The 19,600-nt window shown below is 44.2% G+C and overlaps 1 protein-coding gene across 2 annotated transcripts in view; it reads right to left on the reverse strand.

Moving 5' to 3' along the window:
* Positions 1-3,878: 3,878 nt before the first annotated feature.
* The window catches only part of atp2a3 (ATPase sarcoplasmic/endoplasmic reticulum Ca2+ transporting 3), a 47,244-nt gene continuing 31,522 nt past the window's right edge, over positions 3,879-19,600 (reverse strand). The window contains exons 9-21 of one of the 2 annotated variants that reach the window (XM_061703491.1): positions 18,593-18,681; positions 17,809-17,911; positions 16,342-16,473; positions 15,108-15,224; positions 14,809-15,027; positions 13,780-14,115; positions 12,158-12,378; positions 11,884-12,086; positions 11,608-11,693; positions 10,407-10,540; positions 9,057-9,174; positions 7,057-7,174; positions 3,879-6,750 (exon numbers count right to left, since the gene is read on the reverse strand). In XM_061703491.1, coding sequence (XP_061559475.1) covers positions 6,707-6,750; positions 7,057-7,174; positions 9,057-9,174; positions 10,407-10,540; positions 11,608-11,693; positions 11,884-12,086; positions 12,158-12,378; positions 13,780-14,115; positions 14,809-15,027; positions 15,108-15,224; positions 16,342-16,473; positions 17,809-17,911; positions 18,593-18,681 — 1,920 coding nt within the window. In that variant the 3' untranslated portion in view covers positions 3,879-6,706. Of the gene's footprint in view, positions 6,751-7,056; positions 7,175-9,056; positions 9,175-10,406; positions 10,541-11,607; positions 11,694-11,883; positions 12,087-12,157; positions 12,379-13,779; positions 14,116-14,808; positions 15,028-15,107; positions 15,225-16,341; positions 16,474-17,808; positions 17,912-18,592; positions 18,682-19,600 lie in introns of those variants that run through there. The other variant, XM_061703492.1, reaches the window with a different exon arrangement.

Raw genomic sequence — 19,600 nt, forward strand, 5'->3', positions numbered from 1 at the left:
TGTAGCACGTACCTACTGTATAGACTTCCCATTGTATGTCGTTTTGGCTCATCTGTGCATTTATTTGTGTGGAACGGTGGAGAGATAGCGCCGCTTCTGGGCCTATTTTTATCACTACAGGGTTTCCTAAATGGTATCGATTGAAACGGATTCGCTCAGGTCAACCATCAACGGACCACTTAGCATTTATTTTCTCCTATCATTTATTTTTGCTGTGTTTGGCACAGCCCTGTTACGGATCTTTTTCAAAAAGCCTTGCTGAAAAAAAACCATTTCTGATGAAAGAAATGTACATTTTTATTTGAATACCAGTTTAATGTCAGTGTTACTCTGATTACAGTTGCTAATGTTTACAAATCGATGCTAATGTTAGCATTTTTGCTCAGGAGTACAATATATGCTAGCTGTTAGCATGTCAGGACAAATGTATCTTGCAGTGTATAATATCATAAAAAAACAAAACTTGAATTTTAATTTGTCTTTTCCTGTTTTTTTGTTTGAGTGACACACCATTATGGCTGAAAATATTTAAAATATGTTGAAAAAAGTCGAATTCACATGGTCGGAGCAATTAGCTTGATGATGTCGTTTCTACTGAGTCATGTGCTTCACTATTTTTTCCTCTACTCTAGAAGGCTAAAAGAAAATAACCATTTTTTAAAGGTTGTGTGTATGTTGAGAGACAACATAGGCATTCTCTAACAGAGAATGAGTAGTGGTTGTTGTATAAAAATGTGACAAAATAAGATTTAAATGATGTTTTCTGTGATTTTGTATTTCCAAAATTGGTCATCAAGAGTGAGAGAAGATGCTCAAGAGCTACTTAGTATTTGAAATTCCCCAATTTTCTGGAATAAGCACGGTGGGTGCCTGGGTGCCTCGCAGTTCCGGCGACCGGGTTCAAATCCGACCTCGCCTGTTTGCAGTTTGCATGTTCCCCCCGTGCCTGCGTGGCTTTTCTCCGGGTACTCCGGTTTCCTCCCACATCCCAAAAACATGCATGAGAGGTTAATTGAAGACTCTAAATTGCCCATAGGTGCGAATGGTTGTTTGTTTCTATGTGCCCTGCGATAGGATGGCGACCAGTTCAGGGTGTACCCCGCCTCTCGCCTGAAGAATCAAACCTTGAGGGGGTCCACAGCGGGTCCCGAGCACAGTGTTAGCGGGGCAGTGAGCCCCCCAAACCACCACTGCTCAGAGTGGACAGTTCAAACGGGCTCTTTTTGAGACACTCTTTTTTTCTTGTGGAAGATGTAGTGGTCCAGCCAGGAGAGTTGTGCCAACCCGTCAGAAAAAGTTATAGTTGAGAAGCACCACTTCCTTGTTTTGAGAATAAACGTCTCAATTGGTGCTTCTCTGGTCTTCATTCCACAACAAACGATGGAAACAATGACACTGTCAAGACATGAGCACCTTGAAGGGTCATGAGATACTTAAGAGGTGGTAAAATACCGCCTCCTGTTGGTTTGAGTGCTCCACTGCATGTTTGCATTTGACCATTTGGTCCAATAGCGTAAATGAGCAGTTCATAAAGCAGTTACTATTTAATCCTCGGAACTCACCATTGTATCTGCAAATTTGAGCTGAATCACTGGAAGAAGTCAGAAAGTAATGAAGCGTAACATTCAACTGTGAAAACAATTTTTCAATGTTCAAGAATGCAAGCAAATGGCTATCATTTGCGATCTCAGAGAATAATATATTTTACCTTTTGTCCCAGATGTTTTTGTTCAACATTTTATTTGTAAATGCATGCATTTAAAGCACTTCCTCATACTGGTATATTAATGTATAACCTTTATTAGCTCCACAACAGCAACATTTGCAAACTAACTAACAACTAGAAACAACCAAAGCAGTTCATTTAGGGCTGCGGTGGCACACGCTTTAGCACTGGTGGACAAATATATTTGTAAAGCACTGTATGTCTTCAACGTTTGATGAAATGCTATCTTTTAGTTTAGTTTTGTTTTATTTAACCCTAGAACACCAACGTCAGCTGATTTTCACCTCACCCACACAATTCTTGTCATGTGATTTTTTTTTTCCCCCCCAAGAGGCATGCGTTCGAGTGACTTTCACCCGATGTTAGTGATAGAGAGTAACATTTTACGGGTGGGATTTACCCAATGTTAGTGTTTGTGTGTTTAAATCAGGCGCTCTTGGCGCTTTTCCAGGGAGACAACATTCAGGCCGGCCATATTCTCTGTCCAATTACAGCCACAGCTGTCATCCTGTCACAGGCTTGGTTCCTCTGGCATGCCAACAAATGAGTAGCATGTAGCTAATGTTAATTTATATCTGCAATCGTTAGCTACGCAGATTTATTTTTTTCTACTAGAGTACTTGTACAAGTGCAGTTGTCGGACTCAGAGAAAGGGGGGGGGGGGGAAATGTCCAGAAAAATCAGTAAAATACCCGACTGTTTTTTTTCCTGAAAAAAAGGCATTGCCTCATTGGATATAACATTGCATTTCAATTTCTATTTTACATAGAAGAAAACGTTTTGTGAGACTTGTTTGCATATATCACACTTCATGGGGTGGGCAGGCACCTTTTATTTGTACAAACACCAATTCCAATAAAGTAGGGACATTGTGGAAAACATAACACTACCATATATCAACAACACCCATAAACGTTGCCGGCTTTTCTGGGCCCGAGCTCATCTGAGATGGACTGCGGCAAAAGAGAGAAATGTTTGCTGTGGTCCGATGAATCCACATTTTAAATAATTTATGGAAAACATGGACGTCACGTCATCTGTGCTGAAGAGGAAAAGGATCATCCGGATTGTTATCAGTACAAAGTTCAAAAGTTAGCATCTGTGATGGTATGCGGGTGTGTTAGTGCCCATGGCATGTGTAACTTGCACATCTGTGAAGCCATATTAATGCTCAAAGGTACATACAGGTTTTGGAGCAACATATGCTGCCATCCAAGCAGTCTTTTTCACAGATGTCCCTGCTTATTTGAGCAAGTCAATGGCAAGCTATATTCTGCATGTGTTTCAACCGTGTGGCTTCGTAGTAAAAGAGTGCGAGTACTAGACTGGCCTGCCAGCAGTCCAGACCTCTATCTCATTGCAAATATGTGCCACATTATATGACAACTAAGACATCAGACTTTTGCGCAACTTAAGTTGTACATAAAACAACAATGGGAACGAATTCGATCTACTAAGCTTCAACAATTTGTGTCCCCTTTTCCCAACCGGGGCAGCATGGTGGACGACTGGTGAGAACATCCGCCTCACAGTTCTGGCGACCCGGGTTCAAATCCGGCCTCCCCTCTGTGGAGTTTGCATGTTCTCCCCGTGCCTACGTGGGTTTTCTCCGGGCACTCCGGTTTCCTCCCACATCCCAAAAACAAGCATGGTAGGTTAATTGAAGACTCTAAATTGTCCGTAGGTATGAATACGAGTGCGAGAGGTTGGTTCTTTATATGTGCCCTGCGATTGGCTGGCGACCGGTTCAGGGTGTACCCCGCCTCTCGCCCGAAGTTAGCTTGGATAGGCTCCAGCATGCCTGGGACCCTCGTGAGGACAAGAAGTATGGAAAATGGATGGATGGATGTTCCCAAACGCTTGAGTGTTGTTAAAAGGAAAGGTGATGCAACACAGTGGTAAACATGTCGCAGGCATCAAATTCAAAATGAGGGAAGATTTGCAAAAAAACAAAGTTGACCAGTTTGAACATTAAATGTCTTTGTAATGTATTCATTTGAATATAGGTTGAAAAACATTTGCAAATGATTTTATTCTGTTTTTATTTACATTTCATTGGAATTGGGGTTTGTCTATAATGGTAAGCAAGTTAATCTTCCCTAATATGGACCCTGTGAAAGTACAAAAAAGAAAAAGCTCAGAATAAGTAAGATAAATAATCTTTATTTCCACGTCTATGTTTTATATAAAATGTGTCCACATTCAATATTAACAAGGCAATACAGACTATATTTTCCATTTTCAGAGGTAGACGTCAGGCTCTAGAGACTTCATTTTTCTTAAAATTGTTAAATGATCTTGATATGAACATTATCGTCCCACTACTGTTGGTAAACCAGGTTATCCGAGATGGCAGGAGTACCACGATGGTGTCCAATTTTTAAGGAGCGTCATGGGTCTCCAGAGCCTGCATCCACATCAAGCCCTTCACTGTACAGTCAGAAAACTTCATTACCCAGAATCCATTACTGCCACTTGCTCACTGTTAACCACAATTCCTACACAAATCATTTGACCATTCCCAGACCAACAAACTGAAATGATCAGTTAACCAGAGCAAGCAATGATTCTTGAGCTTGATGCCGTATTCTTCCCCTACAGTCCAACACAAAAAAAACCCACAAAAGAATGTAAACCCCTCCCCAAAAAGATAAATATCTGTCTAGTCTACAAAAACAGTAAGAAGTGCTGAAAGGGGAAAAAAGAAGTCATTCATTCATTGCTATCGCTCAAAACAATCTATATACTGTATAGGTTATTATTACAGTAACGTGACTCCATGCAATCATATATTCATCTTCTGTACAGAACTGAGGATTCAGTAGTAAATAACAAGCGTATACAGACCTCTGTATTGCCTGGTGGCCAGAGGTTGCAGAGCCATGGAAAACCAGGACACGGGAGCAGGTGGTTCTGAGCACACACTCCCCCTTGGTGTTCAAAACATTATTATGAAAGCTATTTTTACACATCTCGCGGAATTCATTGGGAACATTATCACCCTCTTACTTTTAAATCCAGCACTTTTTCTGTTAATGTGCGCAAGCAATGGGCAAGCGGACCAAAATAAAATAAAATAAAGCAAAAATCACTGGGACCTGGTCCACATTGCACCGGGACCTGGCACGAAACCAATAATTAAGAGATAAAACATACACTCTCAACCCTGCGTGTTCATTCAGTCAAATACATTATTTAATTATATAAAACATTACCAATTGAGTTGCTAAAAGACCGAGAACGTGGGAGGAGTGAAAGAGCAGCGCACAAAGCACACACACTCGAAAATGGGGGGGGGGAAAAAAAAAAAAAAAAATCAGGTTTTCCGTCAACATCCTGAGGACCAACACCTCCCTTTTGGGCCAAGCATCTTTTGAGTGGTAGCAGTGAGTATTACGCAGACATTCATTTTCACCACTTGTTCAAAGTGGAGGTGCAGTGGGGCTGTATAAGGCATGGTGTGATTTCATCTTTTCTGGAGAGACAAGCAGCCTACTTGCAGTTCTTTAACTCAGAGGCTGAAATATTTATTAGCTTACAGTAATATATACAGTACTCACAAAAATTTAGGGATAGTCGGCTTTCGGGTGAATTTTCAGGATTAACCTAAGGTGCTCCGTAACCTTTACAGGAGAAGTTAACGTGCTCTTCTCAAAACCTTTCAATCCGCATTTCCAACTGTTCGATGTTTCACTACTTTTTGCAGATCTCGGCAAAAATTCACAATATGTTTAATTCATCAAACCACCATACGTTTCCTGGTTCGATCAGAAGTGGTATTTAAACCGTCCTCTATGATGAAGAGGACCGTTTCAATACCAATTCTGTTCACATTTTGATATCGTGACATCAAGACAAAAGCTAAACAGTGGATCGATCGTACCTCGCCATCGCAGGCTTTCAAACGGGGTGTTCTCAGAGGAAAGTGGCCGCTAAGCTTAGAGAGGCACAGTGTCATCAGCAGGTTGCAACAGAGAGACGGAAAATGTAGCAGAAAGCCATAAAAGTGGACGTCCTGGGATACCGCTCGTTTGCTGTTTAAGTCTTTGCTAGAGAACAGCAACTTGTGCGAAAAGTACTGAAACATTGAACAGTTTCGAGATGGCCCCAAATACATGTAAAGGTTAAAGTACATTTTCACGCGAAAGTCGTGCGCTCACGGAATAAATTAAAAGGTCCGAATGACGACACCACTGATACGTTGGTTTCATTGCCGCTTGACGTTTGAGTTTTTTTATTTGACTTTTCATTTGTCGCCAAGTCTTTAAGGTGGGCCCGCAAGTAAGGCATTGGAGAAAGCGGACAAGCGGCGTGAAGCTATTCACGCAGACGGTGCGAGTGCAGTCAGAACAAGGACAGTTGAGCACTGTAACACCATTTGAGCTGAGGGGAAAGACGAAGAGTGACGACGAAGCTTGACTGGGACGACAACCGGATCACATTATCACACGACTGTGCTCCTAGAAAACTGATTTGCAGAAGCTCGGGCAGTACCACACATGCGCACACAGGTTTGGTAACGCTCTCAAGTGACCTGACACACACACACAATAGCTCAAGAGCCGCATTTAGCCACAAGCAACCAATCGGCAATCACCTTTCCATCTCTGTGATCATTTAGATTTTTCTTCTCTTTAACACCCCTCCAACCCCCCGCAAATTATTAATCCCCATTCCACTGCTCTCCTTTCTTGTCCAGCAAACGCACCGCTCAATTTGCACTACTGTACTGTAAGAACAACAACAACAAAATAACTGCAGACGTCTCAAACAGTTGCCCTCATTCACTCTCGCACTCAAGCCAAAGCGCGCAGCGGCTTTCTTCGTCGTGCACATGCGTTCTCACGCACGTCTCTTGACCGTGTCGTGGCGGTTCATCCAAAACGCAGGAGTAGGGAAGGATGAGTCGGGTGTTGCCGCTTGGAAAGGGAAGAAGGAAGGCTTGCGTCTAACTGTGTGAGCGTGTTTGAGGGAGACGACTTAATTCTGCTGCCATCTCCTTCTGTACTTGTTGTCATCATCACCTGCCAGAGCAAGAAAAAGCAACTTTAATTTAAAGCCGCAGGGTGTGAGCTGTCTACAGTAGTTCTATGACACAATCAAGAGGTACAAGGAGGTTTGTACCTTTCCATAGAAGGGGAGAGAAATATTTAGGCTGCATTAGAAATGCAGAGGAGGGAAAAAAAGGATAGTCAGTCAAAGGATGAAATTCTACTTGATTTAAACATCAGAAGAACATTCAATGGCTTTCAGAAGGACTATTCAGGAAAGGTTCCCTAGACCCTCACTATATCAAATATTGTTTCATGATTGGAAAAGATTGGAATTACCTTCAAGATGATTCCTGGAAATATATTTGAGTGCCTCATCAAGGAGGATGACAGGGATTGAAATTTTCAGGACCACGGTCCATTGAGACCATCGCAGAGGGGTCACCTGGAAGATCAGCTGAATGATAGAGGCAATGCAAGAATTAGATACTTGTGTGAGAAAACAGAGCAGCTGATCGACAGCGTCACTACGTTGAATGATTCACTTCATAAAAGTTGGCTTTGCTTATTTCTCTGAAGACGATGCAAAAGATTTCAAATAGATTTCCCTCTCAAAATGTCTGCGGCCACCATTAGGTTTGTTGTTTTGCAGTTGCAGTGCAGTAAGACCATACAGTAACTAGAATGTCACTCGGTTGAGGGCAGCCCTTATGCGAACAAAAGTAGAGCGTCAGTAAGTGCAGCGGCATTATGATTCTGCCGGTTGCAGGGTTCTAATCAGAGTGACTTGAGCTTGGGACCTTTATCCAGATGCTGACCAACACTTATTTGTGATTCCTTTTTGCTGACCAACCTTTCATGGGTTCTTCCTTGGCTCATGTGCCACAGCTCAATGAAGCTTCATGGTAATACATCTGCATCATCCTTCCAACTATATCTGCCCTTCTATTGACTGTTTTACTGTGCCATAATTTTTTTTTTTTTTTTTTAACTTTATTCTCTGTTACTTTCCCAAAAAAAAAACTCCCCTTTCCGCTGTTTTTGTGCTCAGGGCAATGCAGCAAAAGTATGACTTCGGTGCCATCTTGTGGCATCTTGGTTCCGAGGAACTATGCTAAAATGAACTGAGGAGCGTCATTTCGACAAAAGTGGTACTTTCCCAGCATTCTTTTGGCATGTTGGTGCAACCAGGCTGGCATTGCAAACGAGAATATGTTCTCAACTGCCTTCGACCCAGATCATTCCTGATATGATTTGAGCCAGATAATCAGGTTGTTTTTGTCCCGATTTTGCCCCTCCCGACCAAGGACGCCCAATGCCAGACGATCTTACGTCTTAGAAGATTATCCTTTGGTCTGAGGTGTGTTACGAGTGAATTTGTCCCGATAATAGGGTCTGAAATTTACCACCGAAAGTCTTCATGTGTATGGGGATAGGCGAGTCTGTGAATTGTGAAGTGAAACGGAATGCAGCCAATCAAGAAGCAACCTGACTGAGGAACAAGGAAGCGGCCGTAAGTAAAAGCAAACATGTCCTACGCGATGTCGTATTTTTGTATAACTGAGTTCACCAGACGGCAAGAAATATTTTCCAATTTTCTTTATTGAAACGACACGGTGGACGACTGGTTAGCACATCTGCCTCACAGTTCTGAGGACCGGGGTTCAATCCCCGGCCCCGCCTGTGCGGAGTTTGCATGTTCTCCCCGTGCCTGCGTGGGTTTTCCCCGGGCACTCCGCTTTCCTCCCACATCCCAAAAACATGCATGAATTGGAGACTCTAAATTGCCCGTAGGTGTGAATGTGAGTGCGAGTGGTTGTTTGTTTTTCTATGTGCCCTGCGATTGGCTGGCGACCGGTTCGGGGTATAGCCTCCAGCACGCTACACACAGTTCGACCGAAACTATTAAGTTCCTGGGCCCTCATTTATTAAAGAGTGCGTAAAATAGATCATAAGACTGCAATTTAGAATGTGTGTACGCACCCAAAAAAAATAAATAATAATAATCTGTATTTATCAAACGTGCAGGCACCTGTCGCACGCACACCAGTCAGCAATAAATGCAAAACAATCAAATGAAAAACAGTAAGTATGGTGACAGGTGAGCATGCCTTCTTGCGCCGTGTAACAACTGTATGTCGATACGGTCGCAAACAGAGGACCCATTGTAGTGGCTTCAGACCGAAGGTGGTGCCTCCACTTGTCTAACGATCTACGGCAATAACCTTCTGAAACTGGACGGACGAGTATTACGGGTTTGTATTATTTAAATAAAATAAATAGCCCACAGATCCCAGACAGAAACAACAACTGTCCAAAAGACAAGTGCGTGTACTTACTGGCATAGGCTCAACATAAAGGATTAAGAAGTGGAGGGAGAGAGAAAGGATGATGGCTCCCAGTAACCAAATATTGACCCAGGGAGGCATTCTAACAAGGGACTGGTTCTCAGACAAACTGTTGGGGGAGAAAGTGGTATCGATCAAAACGTGCAGACAACTTGACAGTAGAGACATACATGGACGTTTTTGCACAATTAAATATAGTAATTTCTATCTATTATACCTTCGTTGTCAGGCAGAAACCCCATATGTCCAAATATGGTCAATTTGATGGTTCCCCCCCCCCCCCTCCCCCTCCCCCTCCCCCCCACAAATCGCTACTATTGGTCTCTCCCCATGTTGTCTGTTATTTTTACGCATTATCAGCCAATTTAAAGTGTTGAAAATAGCTTGAGAACAAATTTGTTAACACTCCTGAATGCTCCACTGTCTGGGAACTGTTGTACAACTCTGTGGGAGACGTGTTGCATAAATTCACTTCCAAATACAAAGTCTGGATGTTTTATAGACAATGATGAGTGAAACTAGTTGGATTCGATACATTTGAGTAAGCCTGTTTTGTTAAAAATGGATAGTGTAACGTTTTGTTGCCAAATGGAATGGTAAGCCACCAAGTTAAGTTAGTTTATCGTTTTATATATAGCATCACTCGTGGCTGTAAGAGTTTGGAAAATTTGACGTAACACAGCCTTTTTGCTTTTGTGAAGTATAAAAAGCTTTTTTTTCCGCTCGGTAGGTTTGCCATGAGTGCAGACGACTGTGATGTGGAAGGTTGGGGCCCGGCCACTTATTCTGCCATGCCAATAAATTAGCATATTAAAGTACCAATTGAACATGATTTTGGGGTGATGGTGTGTTGATGCGCAGCGCTACACTGTAGGATAGCAATATAAGGTATACAATACTTGTTGCTAACTTGAACGCAGGAGTGTTTGATAACTCGAGCAAGATGGCATTTTTGTTTTGTTTTTGTTTGTTTCTTTAGAAGTTGTCATTTGCGATGCAAGGATTTTGACTTCCCTCTTCCAAGATTCTTTCCAAATAAGACAATACGGCTTGTTTCAATGGAGTGACACAAACAAGGACCTTCATACTCATTCTTTACCAACTTCCATTACTATTTGTCTTCCCAAAATCTAATCAAAGCACTATCAAGTTGTTTGTTCGTCAGTTCCTAATTTTTTATGGGTGTGTTGTTCTGGCACGGTACTCATGCGCTTATGCCTCCGGCGGATGTGTAATGCTTTCTCAAAGGAGTGGTGTCATGCCGGATGACAGCGTCCCTTCAATTACAGCCATGTGACAGCTGACATTTAAGTCTGACATTTAAAGATGATGATGACTGACCTGTTGAGCGCGTTGAACATTTCGATGGTGACTAGCACAGACAGGGCCATGGTGGTGGGGTAGCGGGATTCAAACACCTCGCAATCGATTCCCTGAAACACTGGGTTCTCCTCGGTGCACTGCATGAAGTGTCTCTGTGGAGAGACACACACAAGCTGAAGTGTGTGTGGGCGCACACACAAACAGGATGCCACTGGTATCTGCTGGACCTCAAAATCATATAACGAGGTGGCTACTCATTAATGGGGCACCGCTAGATGGTACTGTTTATCTTTTCACTCTAGTATGCATTTCATCCATCACCACAAAGGCTCGCCCAATCCAGAGGCAATGTCCCCGATGTCCATGCGATGTTTGAGAGGCATGACAACCCCACAGCTTCCAAAACCTTTAGGAACTCCAAGCATATCTTTTCCACTCCCAGAGCCCCGTCAGTGACCTCAAAACCCGACATAGGAGAGCCCAGCTCAGTGTCCCCGGGCTCTGCTTTCTTCTAACGAGGCATGAAAGTGGAATAGAGGAGGTCTTCGAAGTAGTCTCCCCACTGACCCACAACATCCCGAGGTCAGCAGCGCCCACGCCCACTATACACCGTGTGGATTGTTGCACTGCTTCCGCCTCCCGAAACACCCGAATTTCCTCGAAGCCGTTCAGGGGTCCTTCTCCGTGGTCTCAGCGAACCCATTCAGCGCCAGAGTTTATGCCTCAGCGATAATTCTGCTTGGGCTGCCGGTCCAATCAGCTGCCTTCGGAGTCCCGCAGGCCAAAAATGACTACTAGGACTACTTCAGCGTGACGGAATCTCTCACCGACGGGTTCAGAGAATGCTGCCGCGACAGGCATCGACCACCTTACGGTCACAGCTCCGGTCAGCCACCTCAACAATGGAGGCGAGAAACCTGGCCCACTCGGAGTTAATGTCCCCCGCCCCTCCCAGGACATTGTCGAAGTTCCGCTGGAGGTGTCTCCCTTGCGGATATGGACCAGGCTATAAGTTGGTGGATAAGGAGCCTCAGCTGGGCAAAAGGCAACGCAGACACTTAAATTAAGTCGGAACGTGCTCATTTCTCAACCGATTTTCATGACGATTACCGTTTTGTCAGTAGCAAAGCGTATGCTAGCAATACACAACATGTGAAAAAAAAGCCTTATCCTGTTGAACATTGAAAAAACGGTGGGGAAAATTCCGTTTGTGACTCACCAGCTGATAAAAAGACACTTGTGGCCCTTCTTCATCAAACAGGTACCACCACGTGGCTGCACTCACTGTCCCAAGACCCACATAGCCTAGGGGGAAAATAAAATAAAAAAATAAATCGCTTATCAGAGGTAACATTTCTACGAGGCTACAACAACTGCTACATATATATATATATATATATATTTTTATATATATATATATATATATATATATATATATAAAAATAACGTCTTGTTTAAGGCAAGCTCTGGATAAAAGGCCAGTGACGCACAGTACCTCCAATGGCCAAGTAGCGGAAGAAAAGCCATCCTGAGATGAGAGGTTCTTTGGGATTACGCGGAGGTTTGTCCATGATGTCCAAGTCAGGGGGGTTAAAGCCCAGGGCGGTGGCAGGCAGACCATCAGTCACCAGATTAACCCACAACAACTGGACTGGTATCAAAGCTTCGGGGAGACCCAGAATGGCTGTCAGGAAGATGCTACAGAGGAACAGACAAACATCAGAAAAATGAAGATGACTGTGGTATCGGAGAGTGACTTTCTTCCTCACCACACGACTTCGCCCACGTTGGAGGAGATAAGGTATCTGATGAACTGCTTCATGTTGTTGTAGATGGCTCTGCCCTCCTCCACAGCAGACACAATGGTGGAGAAGTTATCGTCAGAAAGTACCATCTCAGAGGCCGATTTGGCCACTGCTGTACCCGAGCCCATGGCGATGCCAATCTCCGCTTTCTTCAAGGCGGGGGCATCATTCACTCCATCTCCAGTCTGTGACGAGAAAAAGCGCTGATTTCGCAATCGCCGAAGTCGTCGTGCAGTTAGGAGTTGCCCTTCGCTCTATGCATCATACTGAGAGATGCTCCTTATATTTTGATCCTATGTTTATGTTTCTCTACTCAAAGACAAAATATGCTGTGATTGGCTGGCGCTTAGTACAGGGTGTACCCTGACTCCCACCCAGGTCAGTTGAGCCGGGTGACCTAAATGAGTTCAAGCGGTACACAAAATGGATGGATGGATGGAGTCAAAATATATAGAAAGAAAAAAACTGCTCACTGTACACCACTGCTAACTACAGCCACAACAATCCAAAAGATTGTTCATCAACGCTCAGCATTTCCATCCAGGTACAGACTATACTAGGGATTAATAATGTGGGCGCCTAGTTGATTCCTAGATTCCCCCCATAAATGTTTTTTTTTTTTTAAGATGAGAAAAATGAACAGTTATGTTTCGACAATCCTGTGAGGATTGAGCGAAAACTGAGCAAAGCGTGTACTCTGAGTTGCGCTAAACGCTGGAGTGAGTCCGACAGCTAAACGTCTAATATTGCCGTCTCACTGACGACCTCCTCTACGCCACCCATCCCATAGTCCCCCCTTCCAATCCGACTCAAACCTCTGGTTCTGAGACAGATAGCAAGCAACAGAGCGGGCAAAAGAGGAGAGCTTCAGAGGAGGACTGCAACATGTCCCGCATCACTGAACTCTTGTCAGGCTTTCGTTTCCGAACGCATCTTTGGAGGAAGCAGACACTTCCTATCATTCCTATCTGGCAACAGGCAAGGGAGATACACTTTCGTACATTTATGCCATCAGATAAGTATAGCGTACAGTATATCAGATAGCGACAGCGGAATGCAGGAGGGATAGCAGCATCAGTAAACGGTGGGCCATCTTAGCAGCGTGACGCCAGAAGAGAAATGTGACACATTAACCAAATGTCTACGATGAATTTCTGCCAGCGTTTCGTGATCTTATTTTTTTTGCAATTGTTTTGATACGAGACCAAAACAGGTTCGGGCATACTGAGTCCTGTTCTTATGGTGGCAAAATCCTTCGCTAATGCAGTAGTAAATACTTTTTGGAAAAACCCTTCTCGGCCATCAATATAAAACAATGAATAAATATGACTACAAAACAGTTGCGCATGCCATTCGTTGTGCGCTGGGACCATCGTCCAACTTGGACCCCCCTGTGTCTGCTGACGGACATTTGTATGCGTCAAGCAAAAATGATCTCGGCCTTAAGGTACCTTACCATTGCGGTTGGTACCCGAGCTGCAGGCTGCCAAAAGTAGGCCAAATCCATCACGTTTGCCACTGTAAAGAACTGAACTAAACATCACTGGGAGGAAACGGCCCACAGTCATTTCCGTCCTTCTCCTCACCATGGCAGTGATCTCGTCGAAGGACTGCAGGAATCCAACAATCTTCGACTTGTGCGCTGGCTCCACACGTGCGAAACATCGCGCGTGTTTCACTGCTCCTTTCTGGGCTTCGGGGGCCAGGTCATCGAACTCTCGGCCGGTGTACGCCTTTCCCGTCACGTCGTCCTCCTCGCCGAAGATGCCGATGCGCCTGCAGATGGCCACCGCTGTGCCCTTGTTGTCCCCCGTGATCATGATCACACGAATACCTGCCTCGTTGCAGAGTTTCACCGAGCCTATTACCTCCTTCCTCGGCGGGTCCAGCATGCCCACACAGCCAATGAATGTGAGGCTCAACTAAATGGAAACAGAAGGAAGATAATGGCAATAATAATAATAATACATTATGGCCGCCAAGTACAACCGGCGAGGATAAACACCTGTGGTTATCACTGTTCTTTATCTTTTTTTTTTTTTTTTTTTGCTCTTAGAACAAAGGCAAAAAACAACAACAACAACAACAAAAAGAAAGATCCTCTTCTCAAGTTAATATTTGTCCATTTCATAAATTCCACGCCAATCGCTACGTTTCTCCTCGATTGGCGTTTTACACGTATTGCAGAGCAGTGATTCAATGGCAAATACTGCTCATTCGGGGTCGTCTGACATGTGCCCGCGTCCGTCTTTCATCAGCACCGGCGGGTCGTTTGCCATTCAAATGTTTTCATTGGCCTACGCGCAGTTAGGATGGAGCCCGACGAACTCTGCCGAGCAGCAAGTGATGATTCGAGTTGCTTTTTGCTTAAAATTGTGAAGTTTTAGAAAGAATCATCAAATAATTACACTGTGCAATTGATTATTGCAACTCAAAGATGAATTGGATTATTCATTCAAATAATAAGCACATCAGCCAGTACTGATATCTTGGTATCTAGCCTTGAGTTTAATTTGTGAGCCACAGATTGCTTCCATATGAAAATGACTAATACGAATCTAATTTCAAGTCAAGAAAAGTTCGCCATGTTTTGTGTAGTTTCCACAACCACCTACCTCATAGTCTACAAACTTGCCGGAATTCTCCAAATCCATGTCCTCTTTGCGCGGCGGGTTGTCGCGAGTGGCCAGAGCGAGGCAGCGCAGGGTGTCCCGGCCTGTGCCCCAGTCGCGGACCTTGCACATGAGCTGGTCACGCAGCGCGGGCGTCAGCGCCACCTTGCCAGTTCCCACACGCACGTACCGGCATCGCTCAAGCACACTCTCTGGAGCACCCTGTTGAAAAAGACTGCAATTGACTCGACGTGCAAAAGGAGACATTCGAAAGTCACAGGAATCATGTTATTCTTTCGTACCTTGATAAACATCTTGCTCTGAGAGCCGGGCTTGACTGGCGTGCAGTAGACCGACATGGACTTGCGGTCACGAGAGAACTCCAACGTGAACTCCTTCTTCATCAGCTGCCTAATCACCTGATGGTGCAACAGGCAAAATGGAAGGACAGCAATGAAGGAAATAACACAATAATATGCCTTTTACTGCTGTCCGTAAACTTCTACTCAACCTAGGACAAAGACAAGCATCGGCGAGGCGGCCGAATATCGTACGGCTCAGAATCACTTTTAGCGAATGCATTTGGAAGAAATGTCGAAATGGACTCACTGATTCCATTGATTTCGCATCGGGTTTGGTTCTACCAGTAGATGTCCTCCGAGGTTACGCTCTATAATGATTGTGATGACGAGGCGCTATGAAACCGGTTTTATAGAAGTTCCCTCCGACACACCTCGGTCTGTATTAACAGCACAGCGTTATCGTTATCATGATTGTTTTCATCATCGGGGCAACACCCCCGTCTCAATTGCGAATGCCAGAAAAGGCGGGATAGCGGCGTGAAGCTTCCCACTCAAAGTCGCCCGCCCTCATTGCGCAACGTGGCGAGTATTTTCTGTTCCACAAGATATTTGCGCTGGCATCGCCATGAATCATCCCGCTTTGTAAACGCGAACACGATTCGCCGCTATCCCATCTTTGCCAAAGCAAAGCTTTCTGCCAGGTGTTCTGCGACGCCTCCGGAGCGGCTGTTTTGTGGCAGAGAAGCTTTTTTTTTTTTTTTTACCCATTTTGTCACACTGGAGGCAACACGGGTGGAAAACATGATCTTCCTAAAGTAATTCAAAAATAATACCGTTTTTACATTTCTCAAAATAAATTCCACTACCAGTATATTTGTATACTGTATATACTGTAGAAGCTCTATGTATGTAATGATTTTTTTTTTTTTTTTTTTTTAAATACTAAAATATAACTATTGTTATTCATGCATTTTACCCAGCAAAAAAAAAAAAAAAAAAAAAAACTATGAAAAGCACATTATTATATAAATAATGGTTATTTACTAACAAAAAATATGGGAAAAGCTGAATGTTATGCTGGATCAATTTGTGAGCTCACCGAGTCAGATGAAGTTTGGGTATGAAAAGGTGATTCGAGTTTGCCATTTGTCATTCTAATGAATAGACATGACGACGTTGTAGCTCATCGCGCCTTTGTACGACTTTTGTATTTGCGCTTCCTCGCGAGGCTCACCGAGTTGCAGGCCCCGGCACGCTCCACCTTGCCCAGTCCGGAAAGGTCCGTTTTGAAGACGTTCATCTTCTCCACCAAGGTGATCAGGGCAGTCTCTGTGGCTTCGCCCACCTTCTCGTACATCCCTCTGGCCTGGGAGGAAACGGACAAGCACGGAGATGAGAAATGGATCGACTGGGACAGTTGGCAAACAATCTGTACAGCGGCACGACTCGCATTGTCAGGTTGCTGCCGGTTGATGCGCACTCGCGAGAGCTCGTGCGGTTTGTTCGAAGTTTATGAGGAATTTGCAATGACGCCCATTAGTGGGAGAGAATGTGAATATGACGCTTCTTTGATTTGTAACCCGGGCTAATTTACAGGACATCATTAGCTGGTGGAAAAGGACGGCATTGTATTGTAAAAGCGCGTCCTCGGTAGTGGGATGGGAAGTAGCAGATTGAAGTCATCATATTGTTTTTCAAAATCACATTGCGACGCGTACTGCACAGGTGAGACATTGTATTATTCATTCATATTGCAAGCAGTTCTAAAGGTGAACATGATGGCAATTTGACTTTTTAATTCTTTGTATACTAATAGCGGGATCTCTGTAGTTTCTGCCCACCACCCAAGTGTGGAATTAAACAACAACAAGTGGTCTATTATATTAAATTAGCCATCGGTGCTTTTGTGTAAGCACCATTCATTCGAAGTCTGTATGCAGAGGAGTAAACGTCTCCTGCTCTGCAGGAAGTCGAGTCGCTGGAGGACTCCAATAATGCCACAGAATGTTGCAGAACCTTTTTGTTTACAGTCCGTCAAACAGTGCACCACTGCGTGCGCTCCAAAAGGATTGCTTTGCGCACTGCGACCTTCCTTCGGGCATCGCTCTCAATCACATTACGTCACATTGCATGACTAAGCGCTGGATAGTCAATAATTCAGCCATCGTCTTTGTTGTCAGAACATTGCCAAGGACAATATTCAGATGATATTCACCCCCGTGGTGAGTCATACCAGCGAAGTCTCTTTAAATGGTGCGGCAAAGTGGTGTAGGGGAGAGGAGGCACTAATGGCCAATCATTTGTTTGCGTGACAGGACAAAAGCAATAAAACTCCTCGCCCCCCCCCCCCCACCCCACCCCACCCCTTCAAGTACTCAGCTGCTCCCACTCAGGTGTTTCGTCACCTAAAAACATATTAAAGTGGTGGCATAAACATCCGTTCATCAGGAGAGGACCAGTGAGCTGGGGAGGATCCATGCAATTTAAGGAGAGTGATCACTGGCGTCTTTCGTCAGCGTGGTTACCAAGATACTGACAAAGAGGTGAGAAAAGCAATTCCAGGTATTCGGATAAAATTAGCGCTCGGACAAAAATGACACAAAGCAAGGCTACACAATGCCGTCTGTGCTGCTTTGACGAGTCGGATGGCAACAGAACTATATTTGGTACGCGTGTGGCGTGTGCGTGTGTCTTTAATGACCTCATTGTAGTCCAATGAGGAGTCATTGCACATGGAACACACGGTGGCCAACTCCAAAAGTCCATCATAGTCTCCACACTGGACTGACCGGTCTCCTTTCAGTCTGCAGGAGAAAACAGACCAATATGACGCACGATTCGAAAACACGAGGGGAAACACTTCACGGTTCGCCACACATCAGGCACTCATTAATATTGATGACCGAGGAACAATTTCAGCTGTTCAGCATTGCAGCGCGGAGATGCAAAACAATACGCGTGTGCACGTGTGAGATTGCAAGAGTGCGTGAGTGTGTGTGTGTGTCTGTGTGTGTGCTCTCAGGCAAGCAGCGCTTGGCTGCGTGACGACCGTGCGTCCTTTCCCAGCCGTTGCTCGCGAAGCTCCCACACGATAACCCACACTGTGCTGCTATGAAAGCCACAGGTTCACGTGGAATCCCATTCGAAACAAACACCGCGCAAAACACACTTCAACATCCTCTCACGCCTCATAAACGCCACTTTTTTTTTTAAACACTATGCAAGTACATCTTTTTTTTTTTTTTTTTTTTAATTTTAAGCACATGAAAAAAAATGATAAAAAGGCATTCAATTTGACATGTTTTAAGGATCGTGGAACTCTATAGTGTCCAGGAAATTAAACGACATAAACAGAGAACTCTTGCATTCATTGATCTTTCCAGACTTTAGCACCGTTTTTGCGGTTCTGTATGCGGTGAGCAAAGATACACTTCATTCAACCTGGCTCAAACGCACTCGAAGCTCATCGTGTCTAACTAACTCACATTTGCCCTTCAGGTGCATACGTGGATCCAGTTATGGAGAACTCATGCAGGGTGCAGCTTGAATCCTGCACTTTGTCTATCACAAACATCTGGAGAGGAGAGAGAGAGAGAGAGAAAAAAATAAGAGCAAAGTCATTCGCGGAGTTCACGCGTTTGTGTGAAAACGTGCTGCTTTTTCACCAGGCAAAATTAGTCACAAAGAAGCATGAAACTGAGCTCATTCTTAACTGCAAAGGAAGCACCGTCACTTGGAATAGGACATGCACAGATGGTGTGCTAAAGGACTTGAAATAGATTGATACTTTCTTGAACGCAAACCTCTGTCATTGTACAAACATGATGTCACAATCCATATTACGATGACGATGACCATATGATTCCGGTTATTCCCAAAAGAGGGACAAGCCTCAACGAGGGCTGTGAAGAGACGAAGAACCAGAAGACGCCAGTAGGAAAACTCCAGTGGCTTTTTTCCCTAATATGTTTGTTCAGCATGACCATAGATGCCGTCGTTTGTCATCAAGGATAAGCCAGAGTGGGTTTTTTCTTTTTTCTTTTTTTGGGTTACATTGTACCAGTATAATGGTCACCCATGATTACAAACGTTGAAGAAAGGGAAAAAAAAAAAAAAAAAAAAAGGTGTGATGCATGAAGCAAAACTTCAAGGCAAATCGCATTTGTAATTCATAATAGGATTGTTTGTGTACAATTTGTGCTTGACCTGAGATTCCACATTTCATCTTTGAGTTCACTCACAAATCACTCCGAAGGTGTTTTCATGTCAACTGAACGCTGGCCATTGGGAATCCGAAAAAAAAACGGCCTCGCTTGTCGGTTTCAATTTAAAGAACGAGACCACATGAAAGTGCACTGCGTCGACACAGTGACATCACCACTGTGGATGACTGATGACGGTTGGGGAAAGTCCGCAAATCCTTTACTCACATCTTTGATTTCCACCCGCTTACAATTTCCGAACATGCTTGGGGGGGGGTGGAGTCACACATC

Source organism: Phycodurus eques, chromosome 17 (assembly GCF_024500275.1).
Source record: "Phycodurus eques isolate BA_2022a chromosome 17, UOR_Pequ_1.1, whole genome shotgun sequence".
Lineage (NCBI taxonomy): Eukaryota > Metazoa > Chordata > Actinopteri > Syngnathiformes > Syngnathidae > Phycodurus > Phycodurus eques.